The 20,588-nt window shown below is 37.4% G+C and overlaps 1 protein-coding gene across 1 annotated transcript in view; it reads right to left on the bottom strand.

Annotated features, from left to right (window-relative positions):
• Positions 1-20,588, bottom strand: part of EPHA6 (EPH receptor A6) — a 1,036,017-nt gene that overhangs the window by 253,171 nt on the left and 762,258 nt on the right. Inside the window, exon 12 of the mRNA XM_070368049.1 lies at positions 5,977-6,162. Within this exon, the coding sequence (XP_070224150.1) occupies positions 5,977-6,162 (186 nt within the window). The remainder of the gene's footprint in view (positions 1-5,976; positions 6,163-20,588) is intronic.

Here is a 20,588-nt window from a genome sequence, read left to right as displayed (position 1 = left end):
CCAATAATTAGCAGGCTGGTTTAGGAAAGGGAAAGAACCACAGAAAGGAGATAGTACCGTTTGTAGATCTAGGGAAATGATTAGAGTGAATGACCTTGAGAAAACTCAGACACTTAAACACTGAAGAGACAAGGATAAATCCCTTCTGAATACAGACATTTATCCTGTCTCGTAAAGAGGGACATACACTCTGGCAGAAAGAAAGTAAGCTGGTGATCCCAATTAGCCCCAGTGCAGCTTGAAGAGTGTGATGCACAGGGCCGCCAGACTATGTCAGCTTCTTATTGTTTGTTATAGTCAACACTTGGCTCATTTTCTGTTTTGCAATATGTATACATTATAATTCCAAATGTCAAATACTTTGCAGTAAATCTCCTGAGATTCCACTGAGACTCCAGAAACTGTACAAGAATAATCCTTCACTATTTTCAGTAAATAGTCAATATTAAGGATGCTAGGAGAGGAGAGAAAATACAATCTCAATTTATTCTTTTTGTGGTCTCTCATCTTCCTTTTTTCCTTGGGTTGTATCTCTTCCCACTTTCACGCTCTCAACTTTTTTTTTCTCCTTTGTCAATAGTGTTCTTTGAGGTTGTGGCGTCTGTCCTATTTTCCAGGTTCTTTTGTGCCCTTGGGTGTGGGTGTTAGTCACTCAGTCCTGTCCAACTCTTTGCGACCCCATGGACTGTAGCCTGCCAGGCTTCTCTGTCCGTGGGATTTTCCAGGCAAGAATCCTGGAGTGGGTTGCCATTTTGTGCCTTCACTGTCCATCATTTGCACCTGCATGCCAGAATCCCACCAAGGCTTCAGAGACGTCCTAGAGGTCTTCAAACATCCAAGACATTGCCAACTTATCATTTCCAAATTGCAGTTCATTGTTTCCAAGCTTGTTTTAGTAATCCAAGTTCATTTTTCATTTGGATTACTATCAGTTCAGTTCAGTCACTCAGTCGTGTCCGATTCTTTGTGACCCCATGAATCGCAGCACACCAGGCCTCCCTGTCCATCACCATCTCCTGGAGTTCACTCACACTTACGTCCATGGAGTCGGTGATGTCATCCAGCCATCTCATCCTCTGTCATCCCCTTCTCCTCCTGCCCCCAATCTTCGAGAATGTATTACTTGACAAGTAAAATGCAATTTTGCGAGCAGAGAAGCAGATTTTGTGTATTTACTGTCTATTTGACTACCTTGAATCTACTCTCAGATTTAGCATCTATGTGGACCCATCAAAACTACTTGGAAGGAACCTACTCAGTCGGTAAAGAATCTGCACGCAGTGAAGGAGACTCAGGTTCCATCCCAGGGTTGGGAAGATCCCCTGGAGAAGGAAATTGCAAACCATTCCAGTATCCTTGCCTAGAGAATCCCATGGACAGAGGAGCCTGGCAGGCAACAGTCCATGGGGTTGCAAGAGTCAGACACAACTTAGTGACTAAACCACCACCACAGTTTTCTGGAATGTTTAAAGATGGTGTGTGGAGGCCCAGTACTTTCTGTTATACCTTCTATGCTGTTCCAGAGTCTGTAGCAACATCCCATGATGAAATAAATTTATGTTGGGAATCTGTTTGAGGTACTGATTGACTTCTATTATTCCTCACTGGATTTATGATTTAATTGAGATACAGTTCGTACATTTACATTTAGCTGTTACCTAAGCTGGGAGGTAGGTGCTTCATTCTCTCTGCTTTTGGTTTTCCATATCATCATGAATTCAAATGGAAGGCCCAGTCTTTTGAAGAGTGATTATTTAATCACAATTCTTATCTTTTTACAGAAGGGTAGAACTTTCTCTTTTGGATATATAGTTAATGACATTGGTGTATACATCACCTGTTATAAATTGTTATAAATTAGTACTATCCATGGTACTAATAGCTATAAGTCTGTGCTCTAACCGATGGCTTCCATTTGCTTCTTAGAGAAAAAGTATGTGCTAAGCATATGATTTAACTGGATTAAACTCTTTTTATATTAGTTGCATTCTAGCAGGTTAAGAAATTGTAATGTGTATCAAACAAATAGTTTCAACTCTTATCAGGCGCCCCTCTTTATGTAATACAGTTTTTAATCATTTAACTTTGAAGTATAAAAGTAGTTATATGTACAAGTATGAAACAGCAAAAGTGTTCCCAAGAACTTTATAATATGTATCCCTCAGTGATAAAACTTAATATAAGAGAAAAATTATGCATATTAAGAATTTATAAAAGGATCTGATGAAGATTTTGATCTGTAATTTTACATTACTTTCAACTGAGAGTCTGTGCATTATTTCTCAGAACCCCAGGACACTACTAACATGACCATATAAACCTACACTGCATCTTTATCTTTGTCAGTATTATCTTTTATGCAATTGGTAGTCTTTAGGGAGCATTAATTGCTAGCTATCTCTTAGCCACTTAAGGGCAATCTTGGAACAATTATCATGTATTTATGGGAATGAGGCATTCATTTATTTATTGTCTTTCTCCTAAAAATCCCATAGCATTTGAGTCAAGAAGATAACAGTATAAACATGCCCACTTATCTCTGTGGCAATTATTCCTTTCTGCATCTCCACCATCCACCTCAGAATCACCACACTACCACAAACCCACACAGGGTCTCATGCTTACAAGTGAAAATTACAATGATTATTGCTACTCATAAGCCTATTGAATCTATCCTTTCTCAATTAGTCTTTATCTTTTTTTTAAATCTTTTTCTTGATATGAAATAAGGACTTTCTCTTAGGAATCATACAAATTAGGCTATGTAAAGGTCACCAGTCTTAACTTTATACAAGATTGTTAGAGGTGTACAGCAATCACTGGACTAATTGTTTGGATGTTTTTGTGAAATAAATTGATTATTTCAAACTAGCAGACAAGTGCCTTAGATTATCCTATTAAACCTATTCAGTTGATTTAGAATAAAAGATTCCTAATTCATAAGGCCAAATTATATATAATATTATATTGGTAGATAATAAAACACATAGGAATACATGAATAATTCACAGAGTGTGATTTATCATAGGTAAAAAATAAATATCTGGTCTTTAAATTTATTGTGGGCACTTATTTCCAGATATAAACACCCATAAATACTCATACGAGGACTTCAACAGCATACTTAAATTATTTTAAATGCTTTGCAAAGATTCATAACCAACTTCAAAATCATCTTTTTTCTTCTAGAGAGAGATAGAAAACAGAAGGAATAACTTGAAATGTTCATGCTAAATTAATGCAAGGAAGTCAGAAAACATAAAATAAATAATTAACATGTTTCCTCTCTGTCTTTTAGATTAGTATTTTTGCTAGGTATTGTGGCATATCTGGATCTCTCCAAATTTGACAAAATAAGAGGTGATTTATTCCACTTAGCAAAATATTTTCCCTATTTTTAAAGAGTACTGTGTTATTTTATTCAGGTTGTCATTAATGTAATGCTATTTAATTCAGATAAGACAAAGTGTAATAGTCTGACTTACTCCCTGTGATATAGCAAATAAAAAGCAAAGAAACAAAAAATGCCACAAGTCTGTAAGACAGACCTCAATTTGAATATCAGCCATGCCACTTACTATGATTTAGAGGTCTTCATGTGGGTTAATTAACCTGTCTGAGCTTCAAGGGGTATGCATGAGAGTTGCCATGAAAGTGAAATGGTAAACTATATTACCAATAATGTGGTGGTTTAGTTGTTAAGTCCTGTCCCACTCTGGCGACCCCATGGACTGTAGCCTTCTAGGTTCCTCTGTCCATGGGATTTCCCAGGCAAGAATACTGGAGTGGGTTGCCATTTCCTTCTCCAGGGGATCAGCTACCATTTAATGTGGCTTACTGTGAGTTACACACTATCTAAATGCTTTATAGATTTAAAAATTAATCTTTTTAGCATTCCTGTTGGGTAGGAGCCATTTTGGTCCCATTTTACAGATGTGGAAGTAAACAATAGAGATGTTAAATCATCTACTTCAGTTCAATTCAGTTGCTCAGTCGTGTCTGACTCTTTGTGACCCCATGAATTGCAGCACGCCAGGCCTCCCTGTCAATCACCAACTCTGAGTTCACTCAAACTCACGTCCATCGAGTCGGTGATGCCATCCAGCCATCTCATCCTCTGTCGTCCCCTTTTCCTCCTGCCCCCAATCCCTTCCAGCACCAGAGTCTTTTCCAGTGAGTCAACTTTTTGCATGAGGTGGCCAAAGTACTGGAGTTTCAGCTTTAGCATCAGTCCTTCCAATGAATATTCAGGACTGATTTCCTTTAGGATTGACTGGTTGGATCTCCGAGTCCAAGGGACTCTCAAGAGTCTTCTCCAACACCACAGTTCAAGGGACTCTTAAGAGTCTTCTCCAACACCACAGTTCAAAAGCATCAATTCTTCGGCACTCAGCTTTCTTCACAGTCCAACTCTCACATCCATACACTATACAAATCTTCAGTGGCAGGAGTGGAATTCTAACTGGTGTTTGGTTTGGTTATATATTGCTGTGTAATAAACTATCCAAAATGAGCAAATTAAAACAGCCACTTTATTAACTCTCATGATTTTATGGGTTGACTGGACTAAACTGGGTGGTTCCTTTGCTCCACAAAATATCAATTGCAGCTGCAGCCATCTGGTGCTGGTAAGTAGGGACTGTAATGTCTGAGATAGTTTTTCACAAACCTGCCATTCAGTATTGACTATCTGCTGGGAGCTCTTGTGACTAAAATGCCTCAGTACTCTTCTTTGCAGTATACTGCATGTGGCCCCTCCATATGGACTGGCTTTGCTTAGCACTTGAGACTGAGTCATGTGTCAGAGTGTTTCCAAAGGACAAGCTCCACTGTACAGACATGTAAGATGCTTCCACTTGCTCACACTTGTTAATGCACCACAGGCCAAGGCTAGTCACATGAACAAGCCCAGAATCAATTTGGAAGAGAACAACACAAGGGCATGAATACTGGAAGGTTCTACTAAGGCCACTAAGTTTTTAGCCCACAGCAACAGTTGAAATCAAAAGCATTCTTTAGTGTCCTCCAAGCTACCATGGCTATCAGTAATCTGCTCTCCTTGGGTAGCATGTTAGCCAATGCCTGTGAGAAGGACTTTTGAGTTCCAGGCACAATTACATGTTTTTAGTAAGCTTTTACACTTTTCTTCCCCAAATATAACATGAAATTTCAATTTCGTTTACATAGTTTTAAAAATATTCAGTTTTATGAAAGAAAAATGCCTCTCAAAGATTTAAATAATTTTTATGAGTTTTTTTATGCCATTCTGTATTGAGTTTTATATATTATGACTCATTAGTGAATAAAATAAGGAAAAATATTAAGCTTTATATCTTGTCATTATTCAAATAAAAATGAATATATTGCAATCTGTTTCTTGGAGTATAGATTAATTTGGGATTTTTAATAAAGTTTTTTTCCCAAAGGAATGGTTTTTGATCCTATTTCTGTAAAAACAGGATTTTTATTTCAGAAACTGTGATTCATTTCTTGATTTTGTATAAATTAAAATAATATAGTTCTAATGGCATTTATAAAGATGGGTTGCATAAAGAACTTTTTATTTAAAAGCTTTACTTTAGATAATGCATTCTACATTTGTATATGACATCTATTTCCAAATAGAACTAACTTAATGACCCCCAGTATTTTAAATGCTTTTCCTATACTGAAATTTAGGCACTTTTAGAAGAAGTGAATTGCTTATAGAAATTAGAAAAACATATATAACCCTTTATCTTGATATATTACTTCAAGCTAAATTAGCAAATGCTTCACAGGTAATAAAAAGCATTTCAAAGCTGTTTGGCAACCAATGCAAACTCTGATATTGTCATAGCCTAATACCAAGACTCTGAGGGGTGATATCTGAACATGACATCTGAACTGAGTTATCCTTGTAATAGCTGTGATATTGCTATTAAACATTTAAAAAAAATGATTGAGAGAGATATATAAAAGAAAATCAGTACTTACTTTTTGTGACAACACCTTCTAAGCGAATGATGTTTGGATGGTCAAACTGACCCATGATACTTGCTTCTCTTAAGAAATCTCTTCTTTGCCGATCCATGTGGCCACCTTTCAAAGTTTTGATGGCAACTGGGATCTCTCTTTTCCCTGGTGTTTTCAAACGCCCACTACAAACTTCTCCAAATTCACCTAAAAATATGAACAAAAGTAGTTCTTTCTTTCAACAGAATACTTATATTCCAGAAAAACCAAATTGCCACAAAGTACCATGTTCATGCTTTTTTAAAATAGTGACTCTCAAGTGTGCCATTTTTACAGAGATCTCTTCTTTAAAAATTTAATTTGTAATGACATATGCCTGATCAGCATCATTTATAATGAATAATGGAATGCATTTTCATATGCTGTACCACAGGAAGTACCATTGATTGATAGCCCTGATCTGCTGAGAAATTATGACTAGCAGAATGCGTGATGCTAATGTAATTCTATAGAAAAGCAATCACTGCATAACATTTCCTGTTCCTGTTCTCAATACTGATATATGGGCCAAATGCCTGCTCTATTCAGGGAATCCTTCAGGCATATGTAGTTGATTTGATTCCACAAACCATATGTCTGGGCTTTACTGGTATTAGAAATCAATGCTAGGGTCAACTGGCATACATACATATTGAAAGGATCACACTGAACTCAACTATAATGAGTGACTATAGAGGCTAAATTGTACATCGCATGGTTTGAATATAAGTGCAGTAAGATCATCTATAGTTCAGCAATGGCTCCAACGGACAGATTAAAAAACAGACAAATATTTATCATGAATTTACTACAAATGTATCTAGTGCTAGAGTGCTGTGGGTTTAAAAGATGTATAAGAGTTGATGTCTGTTCTTTGCAGCTTATAATCTGTTAGGAGAATTTAGATGAAACACTGAATAATGAAACACTTGGGAACCTAAGAACCAATGCTCACAAATGCTGTATTATTTCAGTAAGAACAATAGGAGCTGGAAGACTTCTTCAAGGAGATGGAACTTTTGCTGGACCTTGACTGATTGGTAGGATTTGTATACTCAAGAAAAGCAGCAAAATTTCTGACAGGGGTATATGGAGAGAGGGAAATGAAGACAAAGATTCAAAGATCAGAAACAGTAAACAGTGACATGGATATAGGGCAGTAGGAGACAAGGCTGACTACAGGAGTTATTGTGAGAAGGGAGGTCAGAGGCTTTCTCATGCAATGCAATAAATTCAATAAAGCTCGACATTCCAGACCATTTTTCTATGATCAATTCCCTGCATTAACATAAGAGTATGATGTTTGATCAATAGTTTATCTATCTATAAAGTAAATATAATAAAACCTTCTGTAATTCTATAAATGTCCCTTCTCCATAAGGAAACGAAAAGATCGAAAGTAGTAATATATGTAACAGTGCTTATAAACTGTAAAGTACTATTCATGTGCTTTAAGTTATATAAATTTTAAAGGTGAAAGAAAATGAAAGGAAAGGTAAAAGAAATGAAAATTAAAATATCTTCAGTTGGTTTATTAGCTAGCAGTTCTGGACAGGAGCTTGATGCTATGTAAGTTTAAGTGTAGAGGATAAAATTTAATTTTTACAGCACCATAGACTTCAATTATCCATATTTTCTTTGAACCAATTCATTACAGTCAACTGAACATTGACTATTCATGAATATTAACTATCTTTTGGTATAGATGCTAAGATTTTTTTCTAAGTGAAAAACTGAAAAGGGAAAGCCAAAACTTTGCTTCCTAAATTCTGTGCAAGCATGTTCATTAGAAATAGAAAGCAGTCTAGCAAGAATTTTTTATATATGTATATGATAAATAAATTAATAAACAAGCAAACAAAAAACTGACTAGAATGTGGTCCCTAAATTCAGTGCAAGTGACATCGGATAAATCTTACATAATTTTACATTAAAACAAGAATAGTTTTTTTGTTTGTTTGTTTTTTTACTTAATGATGCTCTCAACACACTGCAAGTTAAATGTTCTTTATGTTCACTGGGGCTTCCCAGGTGGCGCCAGTGGTAAAGAATCCACTTGCTAATGCCAAAGACACAAGAGACATGGGTTCAGTCCCTCAATTTGGAAGATCCCCTGAAGAAGGAAATGGCAACCCACTGCAGTATTCTTAGCTGGAAATTCCAGTATTCTTAGGGAAATTCCATGGACAGGCACCTGGCGGTCGCAAAGAGCTGGACATGACTGAGCGCATGTGTGCATGTTCCCAGGAAAAAGAAGCCATAATTCCCAGTTTTGTTTGTAATAATGTTTTTAATTTTTTAAAGATTTTCTCTTGGACACAAAAAATTGGTTATTGATAGAAAATTTCTACACTTTTCTATTGAGGCTATGAACTTCGAGAGTAAAGGTAATGTGTTTAAATTAATGTCTGATATATCCAGGTCTACTAAAATACTTGAAATTTCTCCTCAGATCACTCTGGTTTGTTTTAATGAATATGAAGAACAAACAAATATGGTTTTATTGTTCCTTTTATTTTGGTTAATAAAGCTGTTAGTATATATAAACATTCAACAATATTTTAATACCTCTCACCTGCCATGAGCCCAGACTGCAAGTGATTTTCTGTTAACATTTCACAGTAATTCAAATAAACTTTTGCATATACTGAAATGAATAGCAAGCTCTGTTGGTATTTTATCAAGACAGGCAGAGTGGCAATATTCTTTGGTCTTCTGTTGTCTGAAATTCAAATATCTTATTAACACCAAGCAGGTGTTTTCTTCATGTCAAGCTTCGCGTGATCAAGCTGTTATCACACTTATTTCAGTGACACTAAATATGGCTGCCTCAATTAAAGAGCTGAGATTCCTAATGCATTCTTTAGGCAAAGCCCCAAAAATTCAGTCATAGAATGTAATAAAAACATTATCTGTGGTAGGCCTGGATTAATCAGACAAATCAGTCAAAGAGGAAAAAATATTGTAAATTAAAAGCGTATTTTAAGATATTGCCAAAAACTAATCCATTCTATGATTTCTCTTAAAGCAAGAGTAGAGGCCCTATATATTATCACAGGTAAGATGATTCATTCCTTAATAAGATCTGTGAACTTTTATATATACTGGTTAGTTCATAATTAACAGATAAATTAAAGAAATATGTTGTTAAATACTTTTTTTCTTTTACCAATATAATGGCACCATCATTATCACATAGCTAGCACTTATGAAATGCTTATCATGAGTGAGCCAGTCTAAAAACTTAAAATATATTTTAATTTTGACAACAAACCTTTGAGGTGGGTACCATTATTATCTTCACATTATAGAAGAAACTGAGGCATATGAGCTAAGTAACTTGTTCATGGTAATATAACTATAAAGTGGTAGAGCTGTAATTTGAACCCCGGAAATCTGGCTTCAGAGTGCATGGTTATAATTAACATTCTCTGCTGTTTGGCATATTTATCATGGTAAATATATTTTGTGTTGGTATGCTAAATTTGCATTTGGTAATAATGATGTCTTCAAACTCACAATTAAATAGTGTTTAAACACATCAACTGGATAGCACAGGTAGATGGAATGATAATTAGGAATTCTTCACTATAAAATGGAAGTAGAGACCTCACTTAAACACTCTGTATATTAGAAGTACTGTAAAAATCATTACAGTCTATCTAGTTTCAAAAGAGTAAATAAAAATACATCTAGGATAATTGATCTGCCACTGACAGCCCATGCACTTGCTAATAATCCCATCTATTTCCCTGGATGGTGGTAAAACCTTTCTGGACAAGCAATTTTATTGTATGATATATAGGGTCAAACTAAATTATCAATTATCAATTGGATTTTCCACATAGAGCCTAGATGGTCTAACTAAAACTGTGGAGGAGGGTAGAGGCAACAAGGGACCATCTGTCTTGGAGAACTATCATATCACCATCTCCTGGAGACTTTCTGAGATTTTACTCCCCCTGTTTTGAGATTCTGGAACTCCCTTACCTCCAACCCCTTGAGAATCACTGGAGCAAAGAGTCACACTTCTGATGTACTTTTTTTCAAACATTATATATGATATTATATATATAATGAGATGTTTCTTCACACTTACTGTTTCCCTCTGACAGGAATGCCCTCCACAAGTTGTCGCTCTTTTCCCCTTGTCTCCATTCTCCTCAGTTCTTCTCTATGTGATGGCTACATATAAGCAGTAAATGCCAAGCTTTCCCTTCCTCAGAAAATGTTTTCTGATTAACTCATCTGATTTAATTTCCCAAATATCGTGCATGCATGCTCAGTTGCATCCTACGCTTTGTGACCTCATGGACTGTAGCCCACCAGGTTCCTCTGTTCATGGCATTTTTCAGGCAAGAATACTGGACTGCGTTGTTATTTACTCCTCCAGGGGATCTTCCCCACCCATATCAGGTCCCTCCAAATAAGGAAAAAAAAAAAAAAAAGCAGCTCTGATAAGAAGCCAGCCTCACTCTCAGAGCTGGGCTGTTATTCTCCTATCAGACATCCTTCCAACCTCATCAAGGTTACTCTGAGACACAATATAATGAGACTGAGCAAGGCTAATGCATCATTTTGCCTAAGCACAGAAAAAAACACAAGGTCATATTGCCCAAAATACTAAACATCTCCTACTCTCATGGCTAAAATGAGTGATTGCTACTCATTCTAATTCTACCAATTATTCTACTACTAATTCTCTACCAATTATTCAGTTGGCCAAAAAGTTTTCACATGTTTTTCACTACATATTATGAAAAAACCCAAATGAACTTTTGAAAAAATATGTATTCAGTTCAGTTCAGTTGCTCAGTCATGTCCGACTCTTTGCGACCCCATGGACTGCAGCATGCCAGTCCTCTTTGTCTATCACCAACTCCTGGAGTTTACTCAAACTCATGTCCATTGAGTTGGTGATGCTATCCAACCATCTCATCCTCTATTGTCCCCTTCTCCTCCCACCTTCAATCTTTCCCAGCATCAGGGTCTTTTTGTATGAGTCAGTTCTTTACATCAGGTGACCAAAGTATTGGCGTTTCAGCTTCAGCATCAGTCCTTCCAGTGAATATTCAGGACTACCTTTCAGATGAACTTGTTGGATCTTCTTGCAGTCCAGGGACTCTCAAGAGTCTTCTCCAACATCACAGTTCAAAAGCATCAACTCTTCAGCTCTATTAGGTTGGTAGTAATTGCAGTTTTGCACTGTTCAAATTTGTCGTTTGATATTGGAATACATTCTTAAATAAATATGGCTATGTTATACATCATTTTAATGCATATTTCTTGCTTTATGTTTTTTGCTAATGACTTATTATCTGTTGTTTATTTTATATGTATTTTAGACTATGGAAACGATGTTAGACAAAAAGCAAATTCGAGCGATTTCTATTTTTTTTTAGTCCAAAATAGGTCATAAAAGAAGTGGAGAAAACTGGCAACATCAGCAATGCATTTGGCCCAGGAACTGCTAACGAATGTACAGAGCAGTGTTTGTTCAAGAAGTCTTGCAAAGGAGATGGGAGCCTTGAAGATGAGGAGCATAGTGGCCAGCCAATGGAAGGTCACAAAGTAATTTCAGTTTCAGACTCTGAATTTGAAATCATCTTAACTAGGCCCAGACACATCTTTATTAATCAAAATAGGAATCATTACAATCAACACAATTTTGCCAATGAGAAATAAGTTCATTTGTTCTTATAGCATAAAAATCCACGCTTCAGGATTCAGTGAACTCTTGGAAAGCATTTTCTGCCTCCTGCTGGTTGTGGAAGCATTTTCCCTGAAAAAAGTTGTCAAGTGCTTAAAAAAGTGGTATTTGGTTGGTAAGAGGTCAAGTGAATATGGTGGTTGAGGCAAAACTTCGTAGTCCAATTCATTCAACTTTTGATGCATTGGTTGTGCTTCCACAACCAGTGGGAGGGAGAAAATGCTTTTCATGGTTCCTATTTTGGCTAATAAAGATGTGTCTGGGCCTAGTTAAGATGATTTCAAATTCAGGGTCTGAAAGTGAAATTACTTTTGCACCAACCAAATATTTCTGCTTCACTGGTTACATTAAAACCTTTGACTGTGTGGATCACAACAAACTGTGGAAAATTCTTAGAGAGATGGGAATACCAGATCACCTTACCTGCCTCCTGCAAAACCTGTACGCAGGCCAAGAAGCAACCGTTAGAACCAGACATGGAAAAATGAACTGGTTCAAAATTTGGAAAGGAGTACATCAAGGCTATATATTGTCACTCTAATTATTTAACTTATATGTAGAGTACATCATGCAAAATGCCAGGCTGGGTGACTCACAAACAAATCAAGATTGCTGGGAGAGATACCAACAACCTCAGATATACAGATGATACCACTCCAATGGCAGAAAATGAAAAGGAACTAAAGAACCTCTTGCTGAGGGTAAAAAAGGAGAGTGAAAAAGCTGGCTTAAAACTTAATATACAGAAAATTAAGATCATGGATCCAGTCCCATCACTTCATGGCAAATAGACGGGGAAAAAGTAGAAATAGTGACAGATTTTATTTCTTTGGGCTCCAAAATCACTGTGGACAGTGACTGCAGCCATGAAATTAAAAGATGTTTACTCCTTGGAAGTAAAGCTAGACAGCTTATTAAGAAAGCAGAGGCATCACTTGCCAACACAGTCAAAGCTATGGTTTTTCCAGTAGTCATGTACAGATGTGAGAGTTGGACCTCAAAGAAAGCTGAGTGTTGAAGAGTTAATGCTTTCAAATTGTGGTGCTGGAGAAGACCCTTGAGAGTCCCTTGGACAGCAAGGAGGTAAAACCAGTCAATCCTAAAGGAAATCAATCCTGAATATTCATCGGAAGGACTGAAGCTGAAGCTCCAATACTTTGGCCACCTCATGGGAAGAGCCAACTCACTGGAAAAGACCCTGATGTTAAAAAGGATTGAGGGCAGGAGGAGAAGGGGGCATAAGAGGTTGAGGCGGTTGGATGGCATCACCAACTCAATGGACATGGGTTTGAGCAAACTCTGGGAGATAGTAAAGTACAGGGAAGCCTGGTGTGCTACAGTCAATGGGGCTGCAAAGAGTTGGACATAACTTAGTGACTGAAGAACAATATAACCTTTTTCTTGTTCTCATCTCCCCTCCCTGTAGATAAGATTCACTCACATACTATAATATGTCTTGAAATTATGTGCTATCTAACACCTTGGGAAATAGGTAGGGCCTCAAATGGCTTTACCACGAGTTTTCCTTCTCACTCTGCTCCCACAGATAAGGTCAAGCAATCTGCCTTATCAAACACTTCAGATGCAGTTCCTCCTCACCTCTGAGTGGCGTGCTTTACTCTTATGCCAGCCTGTGGAATGATTCGAGCAAGCCAATCACATCTTCCTGAGGATATTGGAGGTTCCCCTAACCTCTTGTCACTATAAAGCCAAACTCCCACACCCCCAGTTGTCCACTGGGTTCCCAAGTGTAACCCCTGTCCATGTGGCTCTATGCGGCATGTGCTGTCCCCCCTTCCCAGGCTGTGAGTATATGGAATGCATAAGTGTCTGTTGATCTTACCTATTCAGTGTAAGACATTGTGTTTTTGGACGTCTCAGGGTGAACAGGAGGCAAGGAGCACAGATATTTAATTGCAGACTTGTCACTTTCTGATAGCATTTAATCTAGAGTGAACTCCTGATTCTTTAGACTCTCTCCCAAATCACCCAACCAAAGCCCAATTGCTCTAATAGGTTCTAACACCCTCTTAATGACACACACTATAGTTCCGCATGGCGTGTGTTCTCCCTTGCTGAAATGAACAATAAATACAGCTTTTCCAACTAGAGTGTGTTCCTGGGGTCTTTGACTTGAGAGTCTTAGTGTAACATATTTACTGTATAGCACTTTTGACAATGTGGAATTATCTTTGAAATTCATTTTTAATTAGTTTACTCATCTACTAACTATCTCTCCATTTGTACACCTCCCCTTAACCCCATTCTGTCAACTGTAATCTAAGTCATGATGGCACGGGGCCTTAATTGTCTCTCTTTCCGATTGTACTCTCAGTGCTTAGTACATAATAAGCACTTATTTAATACTTGTTGCATGAATGAAATGAATGAATGAAGGGAACCTATAACTCTAGATTTAAAGTTAGGATATCTTAGAGACAGTAAAAATGTCCCAGTATGTTAACTTTTAAAACGTGCATGTGTTTTTTGCTTTTCTTTCATTGTGTACAGCTAAGAGATACCTCAATACCTTCTGTATTTAGGTTCTTTTTTTTTTTTTCTTTAACTTAACTGCAAACAATCCAGTTTCATTTCTGAGTATAAAGGCAACAGGAAGAATATTTTGAAGTGTCATACAAAGAGTTAAAAAAGAAGAGGTGTAGAGGAAAAACATAAAACAAATTTTTAATTCAGTTCTAGAGGGATTTATTAGTCTCTTGAGGTCTTAAGGTAAATTCTATGATTATTGATGTCATCAGCAGGGTCACCTATCCAATTGTACTCACTGTCTGTCATTCAAAGATGAAATATCATAATCCTTATGACTAATTCTGTCTGATTTCTTCCTGATACATAGCACAACTTCTACATATGAAAGAGAACAACATCATTTAAAAAAAATAATCTCACACAGGTTGAAATGATATTTGAATGTTTCTGATTCAACTTCATAGGAAGGTTCAACACAAAGCAAGATTCCTTGTGTCTTAACAATGCTTGTCAACAGGAAGAGTCAACTGAGACACGAAGAGGACAGGCTCTTACAAGTCAGGGCTTCTATTTCTGGCCTCACCACTAATTTGTTTTGTGGCATTAGAGGAAGTCATATTACTTTTTCCTGCTTTAGTATCATTGTGGATAGGTTAAATATCTACCACCTATCTACTCCTTGAGAGATAAAGATAAATGTGCAAATTTTTGCAAAGATTTTTGAGTCTAAGAAAAGTTCTATGTAACCATTGAGTCTTCTAAAGTTACACTGATACCATAGAGGACATGTTAAATATGTCACTCTAAGCATCCTTCACTATTGGGTTCTCAAAGCCTAGGCCAGGGAGCAAGATTTCTGCAAGACAGGAGAATGGCCTCCTTATCAAACAATGGGTAAGGATTTCTTTAGTGAATAAGTTCAGCAACACATTAACCATTTTTTCTCACACACATTCCAAACACCAGCAGCCTCTTTTTCTTTTTGAGCAAGCTTTTTATTCTTTTCTGCTAAAGCACATTCATGAATAAGAATCTGTCCTCAAGAAGGTTAAAGTTTTTTCTACTTCTGACATCTTGAAGTCCAGTATATTACTTACTTATTGAATATTCTTATTCATATATTTTGACTTTTCAAACTCTCTGATACTTTACTCCTAGAACACTTTTTTAATCCAGTATATCAGCTCCTACCACAGGCATCTCATACCACCTGCTTTCTTCCCTCAAGGCAGATTAAAAGAGTTCCTCTTTAGGTTAAAAAATATTTGCATTTCAAAACTCTGCCGGATGTTGTTTCAAAATTGATTCTCTAAGCTGTCATTAGAAGAACCATTTTAGAAAAAAAATCTAATTTAAAAAATCTTTGTGACCCAAAGAAAGTTACTCAATGTATTCGAGTTTCAGTTTCCTTATCTATAAAACATGACTAACTGATTTCCAGAATTACAAGACATAAACGTACCCTACAACTTGCTTTGGAAGCTCCTACTGTTACTACATATTTCTACTAGCCCTGAGACCAATCCTTCTCTGCAAATGAACCCTAGGACCAATTCAACCATCTGCCATCTCCTCCCATAATCAGGCTGCTGAGCACTCTGCCTTGGATATTCAACCAGTGAAGTTGCTCAGTCGTGTCTGACTCTTTGTGACCCCATGGACCATAGCCCACCATGCTCCTTCATCCATGAAATTTTCCAGGCAAAAGTACTGGAGTGGGTTGCCATTTCCCTCTCCAGGGGATCTTCCCGATCCAGGGATTGAACCCAGGTCTCCTGCATTGCACTCAGACACTTTACCATCTGAGCTACCAGGGAAGCCTTGGATATTAGGTTACTAGAAATGCATGGTTATTTTCTCAGCTATATTCACTTTTCAGTGTATGCATTATCTCAGGGTGATATCTTTCACCAGCTACTGCCAAATCTATACTTGTAGCTTAGACTTTTCTCTTGAACTACAGATGTGCAGATACCATTCCTTGGTGACTCAGTGGCAAAGAATCTGTCTGCAATGCAGAAGCCACAGGAGACATGGGTTTGATCCCTGGGTCAGGAAGATCCATGGAGAAGGGTGCAGCAACCCACTCCAGTATTCTTGGCTGGAGAATCCCATGGACAGAGGAGCCTGGCAGGCTGCAGACTATAGAGTCGCAATGAGTCGGACATGACTGAAGTGACTTGGCACACTTGCAGAGGTCTCCTAAGGATAACCTTATCATTATCTCCTCGAGTAGTGACTTGGGGCTACTATTAAATATATAGCACAAATTACATAGATTAAACAACAGAAATTGATTTTCTCACAGTTCTGAAGGCTTGGAAATCCAAAATCATGGTACCAGAGGATTGGGTTCCTGATGAGAGTTGTCTTCTTGGCTTGTAGACAGCCACCTTCTCACTGTGTCCTCATGTCCTTCCCTTGGTGATGCTGAGGAGGGAGAAGAGACCTCTCTTCCTCTTCCTTTAAAGCCACCAGTCCTATCAGATTAGGACCCCATCTTTATGGTCTCGTTTAACTTTAATCAAAAGCTAGAAGCCTTGTTTCTAAATATAATCACATTGAGGGAATAGGCCTTTAACACAAATTTTCTTGGTTGGGGTGATACAATTCAATCCAAAATATCTCTTAAAACTTTCTTTCCTGTCTTCACCCCTTAATTCATTTAGGAGTTTTAAAGATGTTCACATTTCATTCCAAAGAATTTGTGACTATGTCACCTGATACAGCAAAAGGGAATAAGATGTGATTATCCTGGATAATTAGCTGGGGTCCAATGTAATCATAAAAGTTCTTATCAAAGGGAGGCAAGAGGGAGTGTCAGAGAAGATGCTATGATGAAAACAGAAGTAAGAGAAGTCAGATAGAGATTTGAAGATGCTGTGTTGCTTTCAAGATGAGACGAGATCATGAGCCAAGGAGAGCAGGACATCTTTAGAAGCTGGAAAAGTCAAGGAAGCAGATTCTTCCCTGATGTGACCAGCATTAATCAATATTGTCAACTCACTGAGTTTAACCTGTTGAGACAGATTTTGGACTTCTGACCTCCAGAGCTATTAAACAATTAATTTGTGGTTTATTAAGCCATTAATTTGTGATAATACATGGATAACGTATATGCAGAGTACATCATGAGAAACACTGGGATGGATGAAGCACAAGCTGGAATCAGGATTGCTGGGAGAAATATCAATAACCTCAGATATGCAGATGATACCACCCTTATGGCAGAAAGTGAAGAAAAACTAAAGAGCCTCTTGATGAAAGTGAAAGAGAAGAGTGAAAAAGTTGGCTTAAGCTCAACATTCAGCAAACTAAGATCATGGCATCCGGTCCCATCACTTCATGGTAAATAGATGAGGAAACAGTGGAAACGGTGTCAGACTTTATTTTGGGGGGCTCCAAAATCACTGTAGACTGTGACTTCAGTCATGAAATTAAAAGACACTTACTCCTTGGAAGGAAAGTTATGAAAAACCCAAACAGCATATTAAAAAGCAAACAGAGACATTACTTTGCCAACAAAGGTCCATCTAGTCAAGGCTATGATTTTTCCAGTAGTCATGTATGGATGCGAGAGTTGGACTATAAAGAAAGCTGAGCACTGAAGAATTGAAGGTTTTGAATTGTGGTGTTGGAGAAGACTCTTGAGAGTCCCTTGGACTGCAAGGAGATCCAACCAGTTCATCCTAAAGGAGATCAGTCCTGAGTGTTCATTGCAGGGACTGATGCTGAAGCTGAAACTCCAATACTTTGGCCACCTGATGAGAAGAGCTGACTTATTTGAAAAGACCCTGATGCTGGGAAAATTTGAAAGCAGGAGGAGAAGGGGATAACAGAGGATGAGATGGTTGGATGGCATCACTGACTCAATGGACATGAGTTTGAGTAAACTCTGGGAGTTGGTGATGGACAGGGAGGCCTGGTGTGCTGCAGTTCATCGGGTCACAAGGAGTCAGACACGACTGAATGACTGAACTGAAGTGAACCAAACTGAATACATGGATGGCTTTTAGCGTAGAGTGAGTTCTCAAATATTAGTTTCCAGTTTAGGCTAGATAATATCCTGCTTTTAACCATGACTTTTAGTACTCTCCAATGCCCTCTTTTTATATTCTTTTATTAACAACACTTCTTTCATTAGCTATAAGTTTCTCTTAATTCATTTCTCCACTACACTGTGAAAATTTTGAATACGAGGATTTTGTCTTCATTTTAATCCCCAGTGTCCATCATTGTGAACAACATGTGCCTAACATTTACTGAATGTACAAGTGGATGGACATTTGCAGGAAAGACACCTTCACAGTATTGAAATCTTTATGTCAAAGTACGCACTAAACATTTTCAAGTGTTACCTGGGCAGGCAACCATGAGATCATATCATTTCCACCAGTACATGTGAATTCCTGCACTAGCACAAATAAGACATTTTGGAATTCAGTCAGGCAATAAACATGATCAGTATTCACAGTGGAGGACTTGTGTTTAGACAAGCATGACTAAGAGAAGTTAGTGGACTGTCAGCTGTAGTGGTCAAAATGTTTTCAAAAATGAGAGAAAAAGCAGCTTTACAAAAATACAGAGATAATTATTTTGTTACAAAAGGCAATGAGAGTACTGAGTTACTATTTTAAAAGATATTACAAAATTCTTTAACAGCAATAAAGACTTTGAACAGCTATATTAAATATATAACAAAGGTGTATAATAAAACTGTAATATTAGTTCATTTTATCTTAAACAGAAGAAAATATACATAAATAATAACTATTACCTTTGCAAATTAAACCATGATTCAGAATTGTAGACATTTTAATGTGATTATTCTCAAGGGATAATAACAGGCACATGTTCTAATAAAGTAAACTATTAAAAAGATTTTTTTTCATATTAAAGTGTTATTTTCACCAATGCAAACATTATTTTAGGCAAACATTTATTCAGTATCATCTTTCAGAAGATTTCATATTTTATCTTTTAAAAAAATTATGGTTTATTATTTTATTTATTCAAGAGATATTTTCACTGAGTTCTAGATGGCAATGTATACCACTATTATATGTACTTCTAGTAAAGAAATGTTCAAACTACCACACAATTGCACTCATCTCACATGCTAGCAAAGTAATGCTAAATATTCTCCAAGCCAGGTTTCAACACTATGTGAACTGAGAACTTCCAGATGTTCAACCTGGATTTAGAAAAGGCAGAGGAACCAGAGATCAAACTGCCAAATCTGTTGGATCATCAGAAAATCAAGAGAGTTCCAGAAAAACATCTACTTCTGCTTTATTGACAAGGCCAAAACCTTTGACTGTGTGGATCACAACAAACTGTGGAAAATTCTTCAAGACATGGGAATACCAGACCACCTTACCTGCCTCCTATTGTCACCCTCCTAATTTAACTTATATGCAGAGTACATAATGCAAAATGCTAGGATGGATGAAGCACAAGCTGGAATCAAGATTGCCTGGAGGAATATCAATAACCTCAGGTATGCAGATGACACTACCCTTATGGCAGAAAGTGAGGAGGAACAGAAGAACCCCTTGAAGAAAGTAAAAGAGGAGATGAAAAAGCTGGCTCACAACTCGACATTCAAAAAACAAAGATCATGGCACCTGGTCCCATCACTTCATGGCAAATAGAACAATGAAAAGAGTGACAGACTTTGCTTTCCTGGGCTCTAAAATCACTGCAGATGGTGACTGCAGCTATGAAATTAAAAGACACTTGCTCCTTGGAAGAAAAGCTATGACAAGCCTAGACAGCATATTAAAAAGAAGAGACATTACTTTGCTGACAAAGGTCCGTCTAGTCAAAGCCATGGTTTGTCCAGTAGTCATGTATGGATGTGAGAGTTGAACCATAAAGTAAGCGGAGAGCAAACAAATTGATGCTTTTGAATTGTGGTGTTGGAGAAGACTCTTGAGAGTCCCTTGGACAGCAAAGAGATCAAACCATTCAATCCTAAAGGAAATCAGTCCAGAATATTCATTGGAATGACTGATGCTGAAGCTGAAGGTCCAATATTTGGCTGTTTGATGTGAAGAACTGACTCGTTTGAAAAGACCCTGATGCTGGGAAAGACTGAAGGAGGAGGAGAAGGGGCAGGAGAGGATGAGATGGTTGGATGGCATCAGTGACTTAATGGACATGAGTTTGAGCAAGCTCTGGGAGTTGGTGATAGACAGAGAAGCCTGGTGTGCTCCAGCTCATGGGGTAGCAAACAGTCGGACATGACTGAGTGACTGAATTAAGTGAGGAAAGAAATTCTATTGTCAATTAAACTAAGAAAGGTGTCAAAGGATGCTACCTAAATTCACTGATATTAACATGAGAATGTTTACAAGAGTAAAATAAGAAAGGAGAGAAGAAATCACCCTCA

The sequence above is a fragment of the Bos mutus genome, chromosome 1, assembly GCF_027580195.1.
Source record: "Bos mutus isolate GX-2022 chromosome 1, NWIPB_WYAK_1.1, whole genome shotgun sequence".
NCBI lineage: Eukaryota > Metazoa > Chordata > Mammalia > Artiodactyla > Bovidae > Bos > Bos mutus.
This window is presented reverse-complemented; position numbering and strand designations above follow the sequence as displayed.